The sequence below is a fragment of the Orbicella franksi genome, chromosome 5 (assembly GCF_964199315.1).
Source record: "Orbicella franksi chromosome 5, jaOrbFran1.1, whole genome shotgun sequence".
Lineage (NCBI taxonomy): Eukaryota > Metazoa > Cnidaria > Anthozoa > Scleractinia > Merulinidae > Orbicella > Orbicella franksi.
Window position 1 is genome coordinate 21,264,398 of NC_138149.1, and position 18,118 is coordinate 21,282,515.

The following is an 18,118-nucleotide window of genomic DNA, read 5'->3' on the forward strand; positions in this document are numbered from 1 at the left end:
CTTATTGTTTTTTCGGCATTTGGCTTGTGTTTTTAATAGAGAGTTAGAGCTTAATTACCATATTATTCGTCATCAATACAATGGAGAAAAGATATGGTCATTTTACAAGCATTTGTCATCGACTTAAGCTTCGATCCGCAATACATGAAGGATATTCTTCATGTACACATCACTGACCTGTCTCCTGGCATAACAATTGGCAATAGGGACACAACTGGACTGAGATGGCTCTCGTCTTTTTTCAACACCCCAGCTGAGAAGAAAGATAACTGAAGTGAACATCATCCCTTAGTACTGAAGCCAAAGTGCAAGGGTGCCTATTCGTGCTTGGCGAATTTCACATTAATAATGAATGGCTAACAATAAGTACATGCACGGTACCTCAGCCAGCTTTCTCCCATCTTGTGAAACACAAATTATTTCGCTAACGTTTCAATTTCAAGTCAAAACGTTGTTTTTCAGGCAGACGATTCCGAGAGGCGAGGAGCAAAGAGGACAGGATGAAAGGTCCTTCGCCTGGCATTAAGAACGGGCTCAGTTCAACGGGTTACGAACATAGAACAACATGACATTCACAACAGACAGCTTTCTACACATTCTCGGTAATTCATAATCATGAAACAAGCATACTCCCAAAGGCACAATGCCTAACAGTCAACACACCTGTGCTGAAAGTAGGCGGCCTCAAGATTATTTCACTGTCTCCAAAAGAGACTCTGGAAAAGCTAGGCATCATCGAAGACTCTCTCAAGTCCCACGCTACCAGTGATCCGTCTTCCTGTAAGATCCATAGAAATGTTAATACTCAACACTATCTTTGCCTTCTACTCAACTTTAACCCCCAAGTAAACTAAATGTGTGGTACTTTATGACTTAAAGTCACAAAGACGTACAGTGTACAAATTCACATTATTACAAAATAGTCCACTTGCAAACTGCATTTTATCTTTTTCCACTGTGTTGGTATTCCGTGACATTTTATTCCATTATTTCCCTCAATTTCGTTTCTAGCTGAAGATCAAATAGACAGGCCTATAAATAAAGCCCATTAAGTGTCAGGTTGGTCTTCTTTTGGGTTTGTATCAAAAGGTGTAAAACAGAGTCCAAATATCAAAAATGAGGTCATGGCAGCCTTATTGGTGTACCAAACCAATCCTGTGGGAGTTCAACTCTTTTCTTATGTAAACACTTTCTTTTGTTCCAAAACATTTGCATGGCTGCTGGACACGTGAGGACGTGAGTGCATACGCTCTATGCCATGAACGAGTCAAAAGAAGAGAAGTGAGGAATGAAATGATATCAATAGAAAGACAGATTTGTAATCTCTCTATTTGTTTCTAACTTCTTTAGAGCGTTTTCACTCGCGTGGCCAGCAGCCATGCAAATTTATTGGAACAGAAGAAAGTGTTTACACAAGAAAAGAGTCCAACTCCCTCAGGACTGGTTCGGGACATGCATCAACATGGCCGCCGTTTCGCTGTTTTGGGACACCAACATTGCTGCCGTACCCTCATGTGAAAACACTCAAAACGTTCAATTAAATCCCTCCATCTCGTTCTTTGTGACAGGCTATGTAACATTCGCTCGAATGATACAACTACATAACAGCAGTAAAACCTACCAAGCCAGCAAATGCTAAAGTTGCCTTCGAAGGACTCAAACAACAGCACCTTGGTGAAGATTCGCAGATTAAAATTCTGGGAAAAACCGTTCAATTAGCGTTATCACCAGCAGAGATCTGTTACTAAATGACTTCTCCTTATTGTATAATTGCAAATACAAACTGTTAGGTCATGAGAATGAAGGACCTATCATCTCAGCATTGACTTAAAACCAATTCCCCTAGCACAAGTTCAACACAGTCTCAAAATGAATGCGGAGGATTTTGATTTTCATCTTGCATGGGATAATATATAAGGGATAGGATAACACGTTACTTAAACTCCCTGAGTCATATACACTAAAACTACAGTCAGTTCAGTTTCAGCAGCCATCCCTTTAGGCTCTGTTTCAGACCTACCAATTCTCCTTACTGGCCTTCAAACATTTCTTATTACAATATTATCACAATAGTTTACAAAAAAATGATAAAGTTTACATTTAAATTACAAATTTACATTCGAGCTGAACTTAAAACAGACTTAAAACAGGCGTGGATTCATTTTGCATAGGTTCAGCTTTATTACAGTGTATGTCAGAATTACTGGTGTCAGGTAACTTCGACTCTTTATAAGCCGGCGTCCTCTCTAAGACGGACAGTGTGGTCCTTTCCCGACAGCGTCTGTCTTAGAGAGAGTTCACTGTACATCAAAATAATGACCTTTTCATCCTTTATGCTCAGTTTGGTTATTGTTTTAATTAACTGGTAACGAAACTCTCTGGCGTCCAATCCAGCCAGTTATCGCTTTGGCTTGAGTTCATTTTCCCAAACAGTGACTGGTAATCAACAGTCTGCCGCGGGGTCCGATGCTCTCTTTTCCTAAAACTACTGTCCGAAATTAAAATGGGGAGAGAATATAGAAGCGCATAATCCGTTCAAACAATGTTCCCCACATAAAACTTTTCACGCATCTGGAACTATAACTGTTAAATGTTGAATGTTGAATGTTGAATGTTCATAGTGGTCGATGCACTTAGCTACTACTAGCTAGTTTTCAGGCATGCCACAAATAAACATAATACCTGTCTTGAAATGTTTCAGTAAGAACTGAGATTTTTCAGAGGAAACAATCAACATGGGCTGTTTTAGGTAAATCGGTACAAGTACAAGTGTTCCAAAATTTTTTTTTGTCCAATCAGACATAACAATAGCACTCCCAAAGTTGTGACGTCAGCTCGGTGTCATGAAAATCAGTCATATTACTAAGCAACCCTCCTTAAGAACACTACGTGGTCAATCAATTCTCAGAGACCTTATTTTTTGTTGTCGCAGTTAAAACTAAAAATAAGACTTACTTTTGCGGTCCAGAGGGCTCATTAGTGTTCCAGAAGCATACAAGACCTTTATCCTGGAGGTTATTGTCAATCTACATAAGAGGAAAACAAGCAATCACCAACAAAAACCAACAAGATATTTTGTACACTTGTTCGTCCGTCTACTTGTCTTCCTATGAGAATGTCAGTTTTTACTCGCTCGTGATTCAGCTTGTATGTTTGTTATTTTTCCTTGCTTTTTATTTATATAATGAAATACATGTATAAACCTTTGTTACTTTCCTGTGGTATTTACGGCATTGTTTCCATAGTCAAACTGTCAATCAAAATGGTTCCTACCATTCCCTAGTGGCCCGGCTAGTACTAATTTCAAGAGGCACTTTATGTTTTTTTTCTGTTTTTTTTTTTTTTCTTAATTTTGGGAAATGAAAGTTGAGATTTGGCAGAAGTAACAATCAACTGTTTTAAATTATTCACCACACTGGCCAAGCTTGACTATGAGCCTCACCTTTGAAGTAACCTTGCCCTGTTCCTTTACAGGACCGTAAGCAACAAGTAAGAAGTATGTCTGGACTGGAGATATATGAACACATATCACTGGTCGCCCTGAAATACAGTAAGCATAAAAAATATTATTACAAGCGCGACATGCCATGGTATGCTCATTTACCATGCCGAGCTTTTCTTCCAACGGTAAGAAAACTGCCAATACAACTGCAATTTATCACCAAATGATGTCAGAAGTACTTGAATTAAGATAAAAACAAGTGAGTAGGTTTGAATTTAATTTTCAAGAAGTTTTATCATCGACTCCTGTATGTTTACTAGTTGTTCATGCACTTGACAAAATACCGTACAATTACGATTGCAATCCCTCGATTAGTACACAATCCTAAGGGGTTTTACAGCTGTAGGTGGGCCTACAACCCGGGAGGCTTATACCAGGAGAGCTTATAAACGGTGTATAAAAAGTTTCCAAGTGAGCTAATGAAACCGGCATCAAGCAGTGTATATTACAAGATGTTTTATGTTCTTGGAAACAAGAAACACAAGGCACAAGTAAGGAAATAAGTACGCAAAGCACAGAGGTCATTGTATGGAACTTTCTCATAACAGCGAATACCACAGATACACAAATTAAGCCCTTTGACATTGGATAAAGTAGAAGTTAAATGTTAAATGTAGTTGCAGCAGAATGGCGGAGGCAGGACCGGGTACACTAAGGTGCTGGATTTGAAATCTGGAGGCCATAGTCGGAATTGTTTCTCGGTAGTCCCGAGTTCAACTCCTCGGCCGCGCATTGTAAGCCAACTGCTTAACCTTCCATAAACTGGGATTTTTTAAGAATCATGTTCATCGTGCTCTTTTTCAAAATTAAGTCTTGTTCAAAAAATGTGTCTTATGTGTAAAGAAAATGAAAACTTGGAGCAACTATATACACGTAACAGGCGCAGGCGCGTGAGAGCAAATGCGAACAAGGGGTAATTATTGGTTTTAGTTTCTACGTGATAGGTGGCGAAGTAGGTGGCGCGGATGTTTTACGCCAATTAAAGAGTGTAAAACAGTAAACCTGGCAAATTATTGGCAAATTGAACAATAGAGATCGAATGTGTGAAGCTTTATTAGATGGATAGGTTGTCGGAAATCTACAGTTAACATCTGAGGTTTTCAATCGTTAAATTTGCACGGAATTTTGTCAGAGGGTCTTGGTTGGAGTCCTCACACTGTAAAACGTCCACACATTCACAAGCAATATACATGTAACACGCACTGGTACATTGTATTGTATTGTAACAGGATGTATAATGTTGATAGCGAGTATCATACCTTCAAGATAGGGCTGTTTAGTTGATAGTTGAATAAATCCATCACTACAGGTCATATCATTCCTGTCTTTAAACTGAGTGTTGGCCTGTTCACTGATGTTCTCTTCCAGAAGGATTAAACACGTCTGCAAAAATAGACAGAATGTCAATCTTATTACCAGTAGCAATGCTTGTAAACATAAAAATAGAATTCCTATAAATGATGATATCGGCAAAGTTTCAAACATTTTCATGCAAATCAAACTCATTTTCACATGAAAGGTTTTGGACGTAGGCTCGTTCTGAAACAGAGGCACAAGGAAACTCGGAAATGGCCTCTGGAAAACAATTAATCAAGCTAAAAGAACTGCAAGACCAAACTATTCTCATGGCAAACCTTCTACAAACTCAAGTGGCTATTGAGGAAGTGGTAGCAGCCTCTAATATCTGACCTTTTCAAACTCATTAAAGTCTACACAAAAGAAATCGTGACCGTAACGGTGTCTGGATATCTGATCGTAATTAGCATAGATTAGATTTTAGTTCTCCATTTTCTCCTTAGTTTCACTGTAGTTGCGATTGAAGAGTCATATCAAACACTGGAGACAGTGTTTGACAACATTTCCAAACAACTCTACGTTCTTTAAAAACACTCCTCGCGTCGTATTTTTAACTCTCTTCTCGGTGTTTGGAATTGTGGTCAAACACGCTCTTTCGTGTTTGACATACTACATAAAATTTTGCTAGCCATACGTTTGAAGTAGACCATACTCCGTAAATTAACACTTATTAACCAGTACTCAAATTCGTGTGCTCAAATGTTTCAGTCTTTGACTTGTTCTTCTCATGGTAGGTACAAACTCTTTAGTTACTCGTCAGTTTAGAGACGATTGCACCATGCAGCAGCTATGTCACAAGCGCGGTGTGCTGACAGACTACTATGGTCATTACGATTAAATTCTTACGTTGTTGGTGGTGAGTTGCAGAGATTTCTATTGCTTTTCTACGGTTTTTTTTTTTTTTTTTTTTTTTTTTTTTTTTTTTTTTCCAACTTTCTGTGTTGAGTTGTCTTGATTTATGCCATTCTGCTAACTTGAGCTGAGCTTAGAAATCATACAATGACCATCTCTAAAAAAGCCAACTAAAGCTGACGTCCTGGACTGCTCGCTGCAGTGATGTTCTTCGTACGGAGGAAACAATTTGTAAAACTTTGCTGATCATTAATGACTCGTGTCATTGGATTTTAAGCCTTAGTAACTCACACAAGTACTGTACTGTATGAGGTTTATAGTATGCAGACCTGGACATGTAATACATTTTCTTGCTACTAAGAATCAGCCTGAGTGTTTTTCTCTCTATACTGACCACACGCTGCTTTAAGGCAGCAGGAGAATAGCCCAACTCACCTGTGTAGCCCGCTGAAGGAATTTTGACAATCGTAAGCTATCGATATTTGCTTTTTCTGTTAAACTGGATAAATCCTCCTGCAAATCATCTTCATCGTCTGAAATGCAAAGTAACATCGTATCATAACAGTGCAAGTCAATGAGCGGGTTAAATCTTTCGGTAACATAATTTTTCCCCGTGAATTGAATAAGACCATTGTCATCTTAGGTTTACAACCACTATCTCTGGCAAGAAGAGTACTAGTTCATTCTAGCTACTATTTCATGTTTCAATGCTATTAGCTGTTTGAATAATTGTCAATAACTACTCTTATACGCCAATTGCAGAAAAGTCCACTACTTTAGAAAGTGCATGAACAAGTGTTACAACTACATACAAAGCCAGTCGAAACAAAAACAACTTAATTGACACTCTATGATAAATCAAACCTACAAAACGGACTCCTGGAAGTAACACTGAAGTAACTTGAAGTACCGTGACTCTTTTATGAGCAAACAAACAGACACAGTCTCTGGTCAACTGGTCCTTCTCAAGGCAGTGGATATAGGTCCTTACTACAAAATGGTAAAACTAAGTGCATGTCAGGAGAGCTCACCTCCAAAACCAGCAGCATCACTTGCAGGATTTTGTGTCCATTTCGTTCTTGTCTCAATTTCCTCTGTTTGTATCTCTTTTTCCAGATTATCTTCATTACATTGGACATATTCCTACACAACACAGCAGTTAACAGTCTATAAAAAATGTATTAACTTCTCCCCACTAACTCCTGCTTTTAATCAAAACCAGTTGTCTTTTATATTAATTGCCTAAGTCCGCTATTGACATTGAAGAATGACAACTTCTGTAAAACGAAAGCTGCGTATTACCTGTTTAGTGTCAGACCTTCCAAAGTTCTTTATGTACAGCTCATACTCATTGAGTGGCGGCAAATCAAATATATCGAACGCAGCAACATCAAGGTCTATCAAGTGCATCAGTTCCTAAAAGCAAACAAGGTCAACATTTCAAGTTTGAGAGCTAATATTTTACCTTCACAAACCAAGTACATTTGACACTTATGTTTTTATAGCAAAGTTGTTGATATACCTTATATACTTTGGACCTATTTCTTTTTCCAAACTTTAAAAAGGATGGGGGTGCTCGACGTACCTTTTAGGGGTTAAAAAAGGGTTCTGATTATTATTAGGGTGTTCAGCAACAAAAGAGCAGGAGCTTTTGCAATACCTTTGAGGGTATTGAGCCGAAACCCATATGATAGGAGATAATATGTTGATTCAAAATTGGTGCCTCTTAAGGGTGAAAAAAATTCAAGCCACACCCACAAAACAGGATCTTGATACCTCTTAGGGTTCTTTTCAAAATTTCCAGCGAGCAGCCCTGTCATATTTAGATGGGAGTCCACCCCCACCACCTCCATCAGGATTACACGCATAAGCTTTGCTTGCAAACGGCAGTACCAGGGCTTGATACAAAAGCATAATTTGCATGGTTCTTTTTTTTGGCAAGGAATGCAACAACAAAGACTTTGTAGGTTGCAAGACATGTTGAGTTTTCGTGAAGCATGTATATTTAACACCTTCAACTCCACTGTTAGACTTGCCACAAGTCTACCTTTGCTTAATCTTCCTTTTATTCATCTCCCAAGAGGGTAATCTTGAAACCAACAGACCAGGAAAGAATTATTGGAAAGGACTTTTAGAAAGTCTACTCCACTGTAGGCAATTCTACCCTTTTTACATAACTTGATACACAGATGAAAGAATGCATTGCATAATTATTATTTCCAAAAATGTAGTCACCTGCCCTCTCCTTCGTGTCCGTGAAGCAACTTTATCAGTGATCTGTTTCTGCTTTGCAGCAACAAAGTTGATCCTTCCATGGCTGCCAGTGGTAGGTCTTACTTTTTCTAGCCGAATAAAACGAGAACTGTCTTTAATGGGGCAGTGAAGCTGACTGTTTCATGTCAGGGACCAAAGGAGTGGCACACTTCACTTCAGTTTCAACACATTATCTACTCTCCCTCAGTGCAGGTTCCTTTCTTATCACTTTGCCTTGACAATTCACCTTCAACTATGGTGACCCCTGCATGTTGCTCTTAAAATACTCATGTGCCAAAGCCAAAAACCAGATAGCAGCACCTGAGAGCAAAAACCCAAACACTAGGGCATGCATGCAGGCTGTACTGTACATGTACATGTATACTGTTTTGTAGTCAAAAGGTGTTGCTATGGAAGGTAGCATAAAAATTATTTATATCATATTAATCATATCGCAAAAAAACAAGAATTCCTCACCTTTATTCGGTGGTTCTGAGAGTTCCTGAAAGAACAAAAACACCAACCACAATAAATCAGTAAGTCAGTCCTCAATTATTTATCTCAAAGAAATTTCCCTCACAAAATCATTTGAATGATAGCATTATTATTTACATCTACATCTAGCAGAGTATTTAAGTTGTATCGCATGCAGATGTATGTAGATAAAGTATTAGATGCAATAAACACACAGAAAACTGGTCCACTTCATGGTTACAGAGTACCTAAGCTAAATGTACAAGTGCATTGTAATTTTGGGACAAGACCATAAAGCTATGATTATGGCAACAATGATGCAAACCTTAGCTTGTTCTCTGCCCTCTCTGGATGAAGTTCTGGATGAAACATCCTCGTTTTCTGCATGGATTGCTTGAAGAAGCTAAAATAACAAAATTTAAACCATTAGAAATTTAACCTACGAAAAGAATGATGTGTTTATGAAAAGAAGCATGTTCAGTCTGCACTTTTAGCAACTGCATCAGTTTATGAAGTTCAGTAATGGAATGCAATATGACTTATTTACTTACTCAATACAAGAACATTCATTGCAAAAGCATACAGCTTACCTCCTGCATTCCAGAACTATCCTAAGGAAAAAATCATAGTGTTACAAGCAAGAACACCATTTTCCTCAATTACAACTACTTTCATTTGATACACAGTTTGTTGCTTGTCAGATGACTTGAAAATGGTCATACATTGAATCACTGTAGATTATGGTAAATTTAACAAATCGAATGTGGTTTAGCATTGTCTGTACTCTTAATAACAATGATATGCGTTGTCACAGTGGTCAAAATGTTGTGGACTCACAAGGCGCAGTGAGTGCTTTTTTCAAGTGGAATGAAGACTTAAAAATCAAAACAATTAATTCTCCAGTGCACTAACAAAACAGAGTCCTGAGTTGTTACCAAATGAAATTATTTTTAATCCATATTTTTATATTATTATAAGTATTAATTTTGGAATTTCCTTTATCATAAATTTTCAAATCTCGATAGATGTCTTTGATTACATTAACCAACTCTTACCTCTTAGCTGTCCATGTAAATAAATAAAACAATCTATGCAAACAGTTTTTTGTTTGTTTATTTTTTCACATACCTGGACATCAAGGCTTGCCTCTTCATCATCTTCAAAATCATCATCATAATCCTACAAACAGTTAACCAATATTAGTTCTTTGACTCCTAAGAGAGATTAAGGGTGAGTTTTAAGTACAGTCTTTTCATACTGAATAAGGGTGACCAAATAGTATTCTAAAGTTAACTTTCTGTCAGCCTGTACACTTTGCAATGCACTTGTGTCTCTCCTGCTGCCATGTTCGACTCTTGGAACTCACAGAAATAATAACCAAAACTAGCCAAAACAAAATGCTCATCATTCAAACAGGTTATTTAAAGCACTTTCCTTTTATAAGTTCTAAATTAAAACAGTTTTGCACAAACACAACCTTGCAATTTGGAACAAAACTGTTCTAGGGCCAATAATTCCTTTAACTATAACCTAGGTTACATATTGTACATTTGTACAACATGCATGAACAACCTACTTCAAACTCATCATCATCATAGTCATAACCGTCATTCTCTTCATGGACTTCTTCAGCAGCACCAAGGGATGGCATTCTTTGTAATGAGGCTTTCCTTTTTTGTTCTACATCTTCTTCTATGGTGTCCTTCAGAAATTATACAAAACAGCTTCACCATCATGCAATACATGTATAGTAATTCAGAGCCTGTTATCTTCCAGAAGATCCCAGGGGTTGTCTTTCATACTTTCATAAACTAAGGGTGATCACTGAACACTTTCCAAACAAAGGCCCTTGACGGTACTGAACATGTTCCAGATCCATAGCATTGGGGGTTCCAGACAAAGGAGAATACTTGATGACAATTTCATTTCTTGCTTCAATTTACATGAAGTTGCAGCTTTTGTTGAAAACATACAATAGGTGTTTATTTATTTCTGGAGTGAAATTTTCATGTTTATTAATCGTAAGATGCACACATTTGACTTATTAATTGTAAAAGGTGGTACTAAAGGATAATTAATCCTAAAATGCATCATTTTAGAATTATTAAGCGTGGATTATTAATCCTACAATGATACATTTTGGGATTAATAATCCTAAAGTACCACCTTTTACAATTAATAAGTCAAAATATGTGCACATCTTACGATTAATAAATGTGAAAATTTCACTCCAGAAATAAATAAACACCTGCGATACATTTTGTTTGGTTCTTATGATCTATTGGAGGACAGATGCATAGATTGTCTCAATGACGTCAATGTCTTCCCTTTTTGTTTCTTTATCATAAAAAAAAAAAACAATCAGATTCCATGTTGCCAGGAATCTGTTACACGCACATTTACTCTAATTATACATGTACATCATAGAAGACATCAAATTGTGGTCAGAACATCAGTGACACACTCACCTAATGGCTCGTGTGGCACTTTTTTGTTCTAACCACATTTTAACGTCATCTTTGACCTATTACTGAACAGATGCATGGCAACATGGACTCTATTTGTTAAATAGTCAACAAACATGATTAAACAAGTGTGGAAGTGATAGAAGTGAAAATATAGCAATGTCAGAAAGACTGTGACTCACTGCCTCTTCCACTGTATCTGATCTAAATCTCAGTGGATTCTTCTTTAATTCCTGTTAATGGTAATGACAAAAGAAAGAAAGAGGAGATGTTTTTAAACTGTCTTGGATGTTAACTACCAGAATTACAGCTGTTAAATAACAAGACAAGGAATATGAACAAGGCGTTTTTAGTCAATGAATGTAGACATAAAATAATGTCTGAGCACATTGACAACTGACTGTTCCACGCCAACAGTACCACAATATGCAATCGTCATTCATCCATGCACATGTTACATTCTACTCTACAATGTCTATGAAAATACAAAAAGCTTGTATCATGATGGTTAAGATACAAGAGTTTTTTTATTACAGTACCTCTTCCTTTTTTAGAGACTCCATCAGTTCCTTCTCTCTTCTCTTTACTTTTTCATCTTTCTCACTAGATTCCTGAGGAAAGATGCATAACGAAAATTATCTAGAGACTGCAAATAATAAACAGCCATGCATATTTTCTGATACTGGGTAATTCAGTTTATACTTTTTTCGTTAATCTACATGTAGCTAGAGGGCCTCCAATCACAAAGGGAATGGTGCTCTAAATGTAGAGTGACTAAAAATTTACCATGAATATATTCAGTTGGACCCCACCAATTCAAACTCAGTTATTTCCAATTACCCATTATTTCAAACTCAAAATTCATTTCCCTCGGATTCGCCCTTCAGTCATTTACTGTTGGTTATTTCAAACTCCCACTATTTTGAACTATTGTTTGTTTCCCCTGAGAGTTCGTAATAGTGAGGTTCAATTGTACATGCATACACTAAAAACTTTTTTCTTAATTCTTCCTTTTGTAAGTCCTGCAAGAGCACTTACTTCACTTTTTCCCTTATGTCTGTCTCTATCCTCCTTTCTTTCTCTGCAAGACAAAACATTTAATGATGTTAAAAAAGCCATACACACAATTAACTTCAACAGAACTACGCAAAAGGGTTATGTCTGTCTGAAACTTACATGTGCAATAATCGCTGTATAAGAACAGCAGGGTAGTGTTTCCATGTACATATGTACAGGAATTTTTCTAGTATGAAATAAATGTACACGTACAATTTGTTCTAAGCACAAAGACGCAGTGGAATGGGAATTTTAGTCCATTACAAGTCAGTTGCAACATCATGGCCAGTTCTCCCTAAAACTTCCCATATTAATCAAAATCTATGTACATGAACTCTTCAGTTGAGAGACTACCCTGGTGAAAAACCTACATGTATTGGAGATCTAAGTTAAGAGACCTTATAATGTCTAGCTAAAAGAATAGATACATCTTGTACATTAATTTTAAGGATCTTTCAGAAATCCTAAAATAATTATTGGAAAATTTTTAAAGACAATCATTTAAAGATCATTGCAAAATCCTTAAAAATCCCCAAAGATCATAGGGAAGTTCTTTTTAAACAATGCATGTTTATTTGGAATCTACCTTCTATCATCCTTTCTGCTATCGTGACTTCTTTCTCTTGAGCCTTCCTAAGAAATAATGAAACAAGACATTATGTGACAAATGAACTTTTTACAAAATATCTTTTATTTCCTTGGCACTTTAACTGATACCTTTCTTCCAAGTTTGTACACAACAGTTTACCAGTTTCCATTAGCATACCTGGGTCAAGATAGTTACCACAAAGTCACTAGGTGAACAGAAGCTATACAAGTGCACATGTATAGCTGTACACTTACTTACTTCATTTTTTGAGCGCTCCTTCCTTCTATCTGAATCCTTGTCGTGTCTATCACTTCTCGTTCTTTCATCTTTGCCAGAATCTTTACTTTCTTTATCCAATCTGTCTCTGTCTTTTTCTTTCCGTCGTTCTCGGTCCTTGTCTCTTTCCCTGTCCTTGGTCTTTTCTCTTTCCCTATCCCTGTCCTCACGTTCCCTCTCTTTTCCCCTCTCCCTGCTGGTATCTCCATCTCTAGTTCTTTCATGTCTGTCTGCTTCTCTTCTCTTTTCCCCTTCCTTATCTCTTCTTCTTTCTCTGTCTCTGTCTTCACCAGTTTTCTCTTTTCTCCTGTCTCGACTTCTGTCATGTTCACCATTTCTCTCTATTCCTTCACGGTGTCTATCCTGGCCTTTAACGTTCTCATCTTCTCTTTCTCTTCTCCTGTCTCTATCGTGATCTTTATCTCCCCCTTCCTTTTCTTTTCGTCCATCTCTACTTCTGTCCCTTTCTTTTGATCTTTCAACATCCACAGGACGTCTTTCTTTAGACCTTTCGGCATCTCTGCTTCTTTCACTTGTTTCTTTTTCTCTTCTTTTAGTCCTTTCCTTATCCTTGTCATGATCTCGTTCTTTTTCCCTAGGTCTATCCTTGTTCCTATCTTCATCTCTTTTTCTCCTTTCCCGATCTCTGTCTCTCTCCCGATCCCTGTCTTTTCCCCGATCTCTGTCTCTTTCCCTATCATGATCTTTGTCTTTTTCTCTTTCCCTCTCTTTTCCTCTTTCTCTGTCTCTTCCTCGGTCTCTGTCTCGCTCCTTATCCCTGTCCCTATCTGATCTCCTTCGATCTGTTTCCCCATTGGTTACATCATCATGACCTCTTCTCCTTCTGTCATCATCTTTATCCTGCCAGAGAAAAGAAGTATAATATTATAAATACACAGAGAGAGTAAACACTTAATAACTTTTCAATACGGAAAAAGTGTGTGGTTTACATTTGTTGTTAGAATGGTATGTGAGAAAAAGCCAAGAAAAATTCTTCATTACCAAAAGATCCAGTTACATGTAAATGTAACCTAACTTACTTACATACGTAGAACTGGATACTATAATGGTATTTTCAGTAAATTATACACCTCTTCCTCGAGAACTACGTCTCATTATAATTTCACGACATTTGACAAGCAGATACTCCAGTTTATGTGCCTGTTTATATCCATTTATGTTGCCATAGTAATGGAACATATATCAGCCAAACTATCGAAACAAATCATCCATACCTTCCGTTCTCTTCTATCCTCAGGCTTACGACTAGAGTGTTCTTTGGATTTTCTGCTCTCATCTTTGGATTTAACCTTGTCATCCTAGGTAGCAAAATTGTACAATAGGATATACAATAAAAGATGAATCAGAAAATGAACTCTCCACATGTCCACTATGTGATTATTATTCATTAGAAGTGGAGAGCAAATGGCAAAATGTTCATCACAACCAGGGAAGTCAAGGGATTCTAGTCACAAGAAAGTGTGTATGGGCAGTTTTTAGCCTAAAAACAGCAGCAAACAATGATGGAGTAAACCAGCACGTGCAGAAGGTTTCAAGATTGTAGAGGACAGCTAGGTTTCAATTTCTCATTAACCAAGTTTTTTCAAGTCAACAGTTGACATAGAAAATTGTTTATACATGAATAAATTTAATTTCAGCCAAGGAGGATAACTTTCTGGAAAATACAAAATCTCCAAGTGCTCTGTAACAGTTAGAAATTTCAATACATAAATTCAGGACGTTTTTAGTTTTGAGGCATAATGTGGCTACAGGAACTTTAGGCAACACGAATAAAGATAGTAGACTGTTTATGCCTGGGCATAATTATGGCTGACAGTTGCCCTTGAAAATTTTATGTTCTAAACAACTTACTATAGTTATAATATATGTTTCTTTTTAACATAAAATTGCCACACACAACAATCAGTGCATAGGCCCTCGACAAGAATACTCTATTTTCTGTATAGAAATCTGAAGCTCATTAATCACAATCTAATTAAGAAATAGAACTCATTCATAAACTAATTAGCACTGAAGATAATTTATGATAACCCTACCATGTCTGCTTCTCTACGGGGTGTTGTGTTGTAACTTCAAATTAAAGATGATATCCTATAGGTTTCTAACCTTCAAAGCTTTTTTCAGATCTGATTCTTTCCATGTGTCTTCTTTGCTACGATCCTGAAAAATTCAGAGCCACATGTTACATTGTGATTGGCATCTTTTACTCTCTTTGCTACTATTTGATTAGAAAAATGCATTAATTAATCAATTTTTAACTCATTAACCTTGTAGAAGGTTATACACTATAGTGTGATTTATCACACTATAGTGGAATGGTCCTTCAAAAAACTCTGGGTCTCGCAGAATTTTAGTCTAATTTTGTGGGTCTTGCAGTCTTGTTTTTTTAGTGGTTAGTGTTGCTTTTTTCATGAAGCTGTCTCAGACTCTCAATTTTTCACCATACTATAATTAAAGGTTTTAATAATTACATTTTTTTCAAATTTCCAAGAAAAAAAATAATCTTAATTCTCCTAATTTCTCTGAAATCCACAAAATTTGCCGCCTGTTCTAGGATATCACAATATGGTGTTATGGCAAATATCCAGTTCCGGCTAGATCGCAGAAGCTTGCCAAAGGACTAAAATCAAGGGGAATCAAGAAACCCACACAGGCCACAAAAAGTGATGAAAGTGCCAAACTCTCGAATTTAAAATATTTCAAAGTGTTGGTCTCACAATTTAAAAAGTTAAAATGTCTTGGGCTCGCAAAGAAAAACACTGGTCGCACTGTCAAAAGTCTCACATCATATCACTATTACAGTTACTGACAGCTAATCATAAAAACAGGCTACCAAACATAAACAAAATAAAGCTGTCATTTTGCTCATGGAGCATCTGTCAGGTGATTGCTCGTAGATTCCTGGCCGTCATTTACTTTCTAAAGAGAAAAACTCTATTAACAGACCATGTACAAAGACTTGTGTCTTTTGACAGATCTCCAGCTTTGAAAACCTACTAACACTCCTGGTGCCCTGGCCTATCAATATAAATCATGCACACAGTTATAATGTATCCATTTCATGCATTTCACTCGGGTTATACTCAAAGTAATTTAATATTGCAATTATATTTAAGCTTACCGACATAAATAATCCCTATCGCTACACGAGCGAGGAGTGCAATTCTCAAACCTGTAAAAGGCATTTCCTTTAAAAAATATCTTACAACTAAAATAAGTCTGCTATCCCATAAAAATAATGGCATCTGCAGGTGAAATTGAGCTAAGATGAAAAAAACTAAGCTTATTTCGTGATCACGAATCATCAAACTAGAATTCACTGTATGCTTACAATTGTCTACGCATGGAGACTGCAAGAAAACTTGTGTTTCATCTCACGAATTAATATAATTCCATAAAATAAAGGGACGGGGAAGACTAAACCGTATACTTGCTTCAAAATCCTTGAGCTTATCATAAAATATTTGACTCTACATAAAACCGTAGCAACGAAAACACATGAAGCTACAAGGACAGCTCAGAAAACTTTACCTTCCCAGATGGCATTCTTTGATCATCTCTGGCGTTCTTTAATAACTATAGAGGGAATCACTCAAAAAGGTGAAAATATCAGCTAAAATTTGCTATTCAGGCTCCATAGTTACTAAGTACACTTTCCGCCATTACTGCTTTAAAAATTCCTCCATCCGGGAGATAGCGAGAGTGAGTAGTGTCCAGACTCCGTTTCATTTTTCCCGCGAACTTCAAAGAAAACCTCAGGACTGATGGTTATCAGTTCCAGTATTTGGAAAGGCACGGCCAGGGTCTTACAAGAGGGTGGTAAAGGGGGGGGGGGGGTATAGATCACGTTTCACGGAAAGTAAAGCAGCCCTTTCCCAATTCACGAAAAATACAACATTAACATTTCACGCTTCACGGAAAATAAAAGAGAACGTTTTGGAAAATCACGGTTCGCGGCGACTATAGAAATCACGATTCACGAGGAAAAAATTAGCCATTTCACATTTCACGGGAAAAAAAGGCCGATCACGAGTCACGAAAATACCCTTTACTACCCTCTTACAAAGAATTACTCAAAGTAAAACAACGTTACAAGTTTATGAGTCATATTTAGTATAGATATTTTCTAGGATATTGTGACTTCTGATGATGTCCTTATTTAATAAAGGTGGTCGAAGGGACGTAAAAGTAAACTGGGAAGAAATGCTCGACACTGAAATAGAAAATTCGAAAGAAACGCAACTGAACGTGAACTTAGAAAAATGCTTGAAGAAGCTATAATTGGTTAAAATGTTAATAATTGATACATAGACATTTACAGTAATTGAAGGAAAACTATAAAACTAATCAAGCTGCGGACAAAACTATCGTAGCTTGATAAGAAATAGCACACAAACTGCGGTGATAAACATGGCAATTAAACGAATGTTGGAAAACAAAATTTATTTAACTTGACGTTTCATACGTTTCGACATACATCTTCAGAAGTGACCATTTAGAATAGAGGTAACAACTAAATTTAATTTAATTTAATTTTAGAACTACTGTATACATGTACTGTCAAAACGTTTAAAAATGATTGGGTAACTTAGGCTGGATTTTCAAGAAAAGCGTATTTATGGACGTGTACTGCTTCTCGGTTCATAAACACGAAAAAAATACAATCTTGGCCGTTCACTGATAGCTGATCAAGTTATTTTGACTTTACGCTTGGTAGTTTTTTAACAGGAATTATCTTAACAATGACTTCAAGTACGCCTCTGTGATTTTATGATCTTTTACTATTGAAATGATAACACGATTTTAAGCAGGTAAATCCGCCAAATCGATTTGCTGAGCCAAACGTCACGGGTTCATATGCTCAGCACTCATGCGCAGTGACAAAAGGAGGTAACCCAGGTCGAGATAATCCCAACTTCGTTCCCAGTGTCCTTTCTCTCAAGTAGTCCCAGCGTGCTTTTCTCCTTCCCTCGGAATGACGGGGATACTTATCTTCAGCCTCGCTTTGGAAAGGAAAATTATAACGCGGTTACATCATTTGCATATATTGCACAAGACAGCTTAATCGGTCGACACCATCACAAACTGACTTTTTACATCGACTGTAGGAGAAGGAGTAACACTCAACTACACGGAGGAACATAAAGTTGGACTGCATCTGCTGAACACCCTGAATCCAAAACAAGAAGGAAAACGAGAACGTTAAGATTGCAGCCCAAGTTAATCTTTTTTGATTTTTTGTTATTTCTCCCCGCGTCGCTGCTTATTGTAAAA

General features: G+C 37.0%; 1 protein-coding gene across 2 annotated transcripts in view; it reads right to left on the reverse strand.

Moving 5' to 3' along the window:
• LOC145486675 (cytoplasmic dynein 2 intermediate chain 1-like) overlaps nt 1-16,544 on the reverse strand; it is a 30,411-nt gene extending 13,867 nt beyond the window's left edge. For both annotated transcript variants that reach the window (XM_081465386.1, XM_081465385.1), the window contains exons 1-23: nt 16,376-16,544; nt 14,951-15,004; nt 14,059-14,142; nt 12,806-13,684; nt 12,545-12,591; nt 11,941-11,983; nt 11,442-11,513; nt 11,085-11,135; nt 10,014-10,139; nt 9,566-9,616; nt 9,028-9,048; nt 8,763-8,840; nt 8,441-8,465; nt 7,946-8,052; nt 7,013-7,126; nt 6,742-6,853; nt 6,146-6,243; nt 4,762-4,885; nt 3,443-3,540; nt 2,956-3,026; nt 1,622-1,697; nt 664-778; nt 178-253 (exon numbers count right to left, since the gene is read on the reverse strand). In XM_081465386.1, coding sequence (XP_081321512.1) covers nt 178-253; nt 664-778; nt 1,622-1,697; nt 2,956-3,026; nt 3,443-3,540; nt 4,762-4,885; nt 6,146-6,243; nt 6,742-6,853; nt 7,013-7,126; nt 7,946-8,052; nt 8,441-8,465; nt 8,763-8,840; nt 9,028-9,048; nt 9,566-9,616; nt 10,014-10,139; nt 11,085-11,135; nt 11,442-11,513; nt 11,941-11,983; nt 12,545-12,591; nt 12,806-13,684; nt 14,059-14,142; nt 14,951-15,004; nt 16,376-16,390 — 2,537 coding nt within the window. In that variant the 5' untranslated portion in view covers nt 16,391-16,544. The remainder of the gene's footprint in view (nt 1-177; nt 254-663; nt 779-1,621; nt 1,698-2,955; nt 3,027-3,442; nt 3,541-4,761; nt 4,886-6,145; nt 6,244-6,741; nt 6,854-7,012; nt 7,127-7,945; nt 8,053-8,440; nt 8,466-8,762; nt 8,841-9,027; nt 9,049-9,565; nt 9,617-10,013; nt 10,140-11,084; nt 11,136-11,441; nt 11,514-11,940; nt 11,984-12,544; nt 12,592-12,805; nt 13,685-14,058; nt 14,143-14,950; nt 15,005-16,375) is intronic.
• Between the last annotated feature and the right edge of the window lie 1,574 nt (nt 16,545-18,118).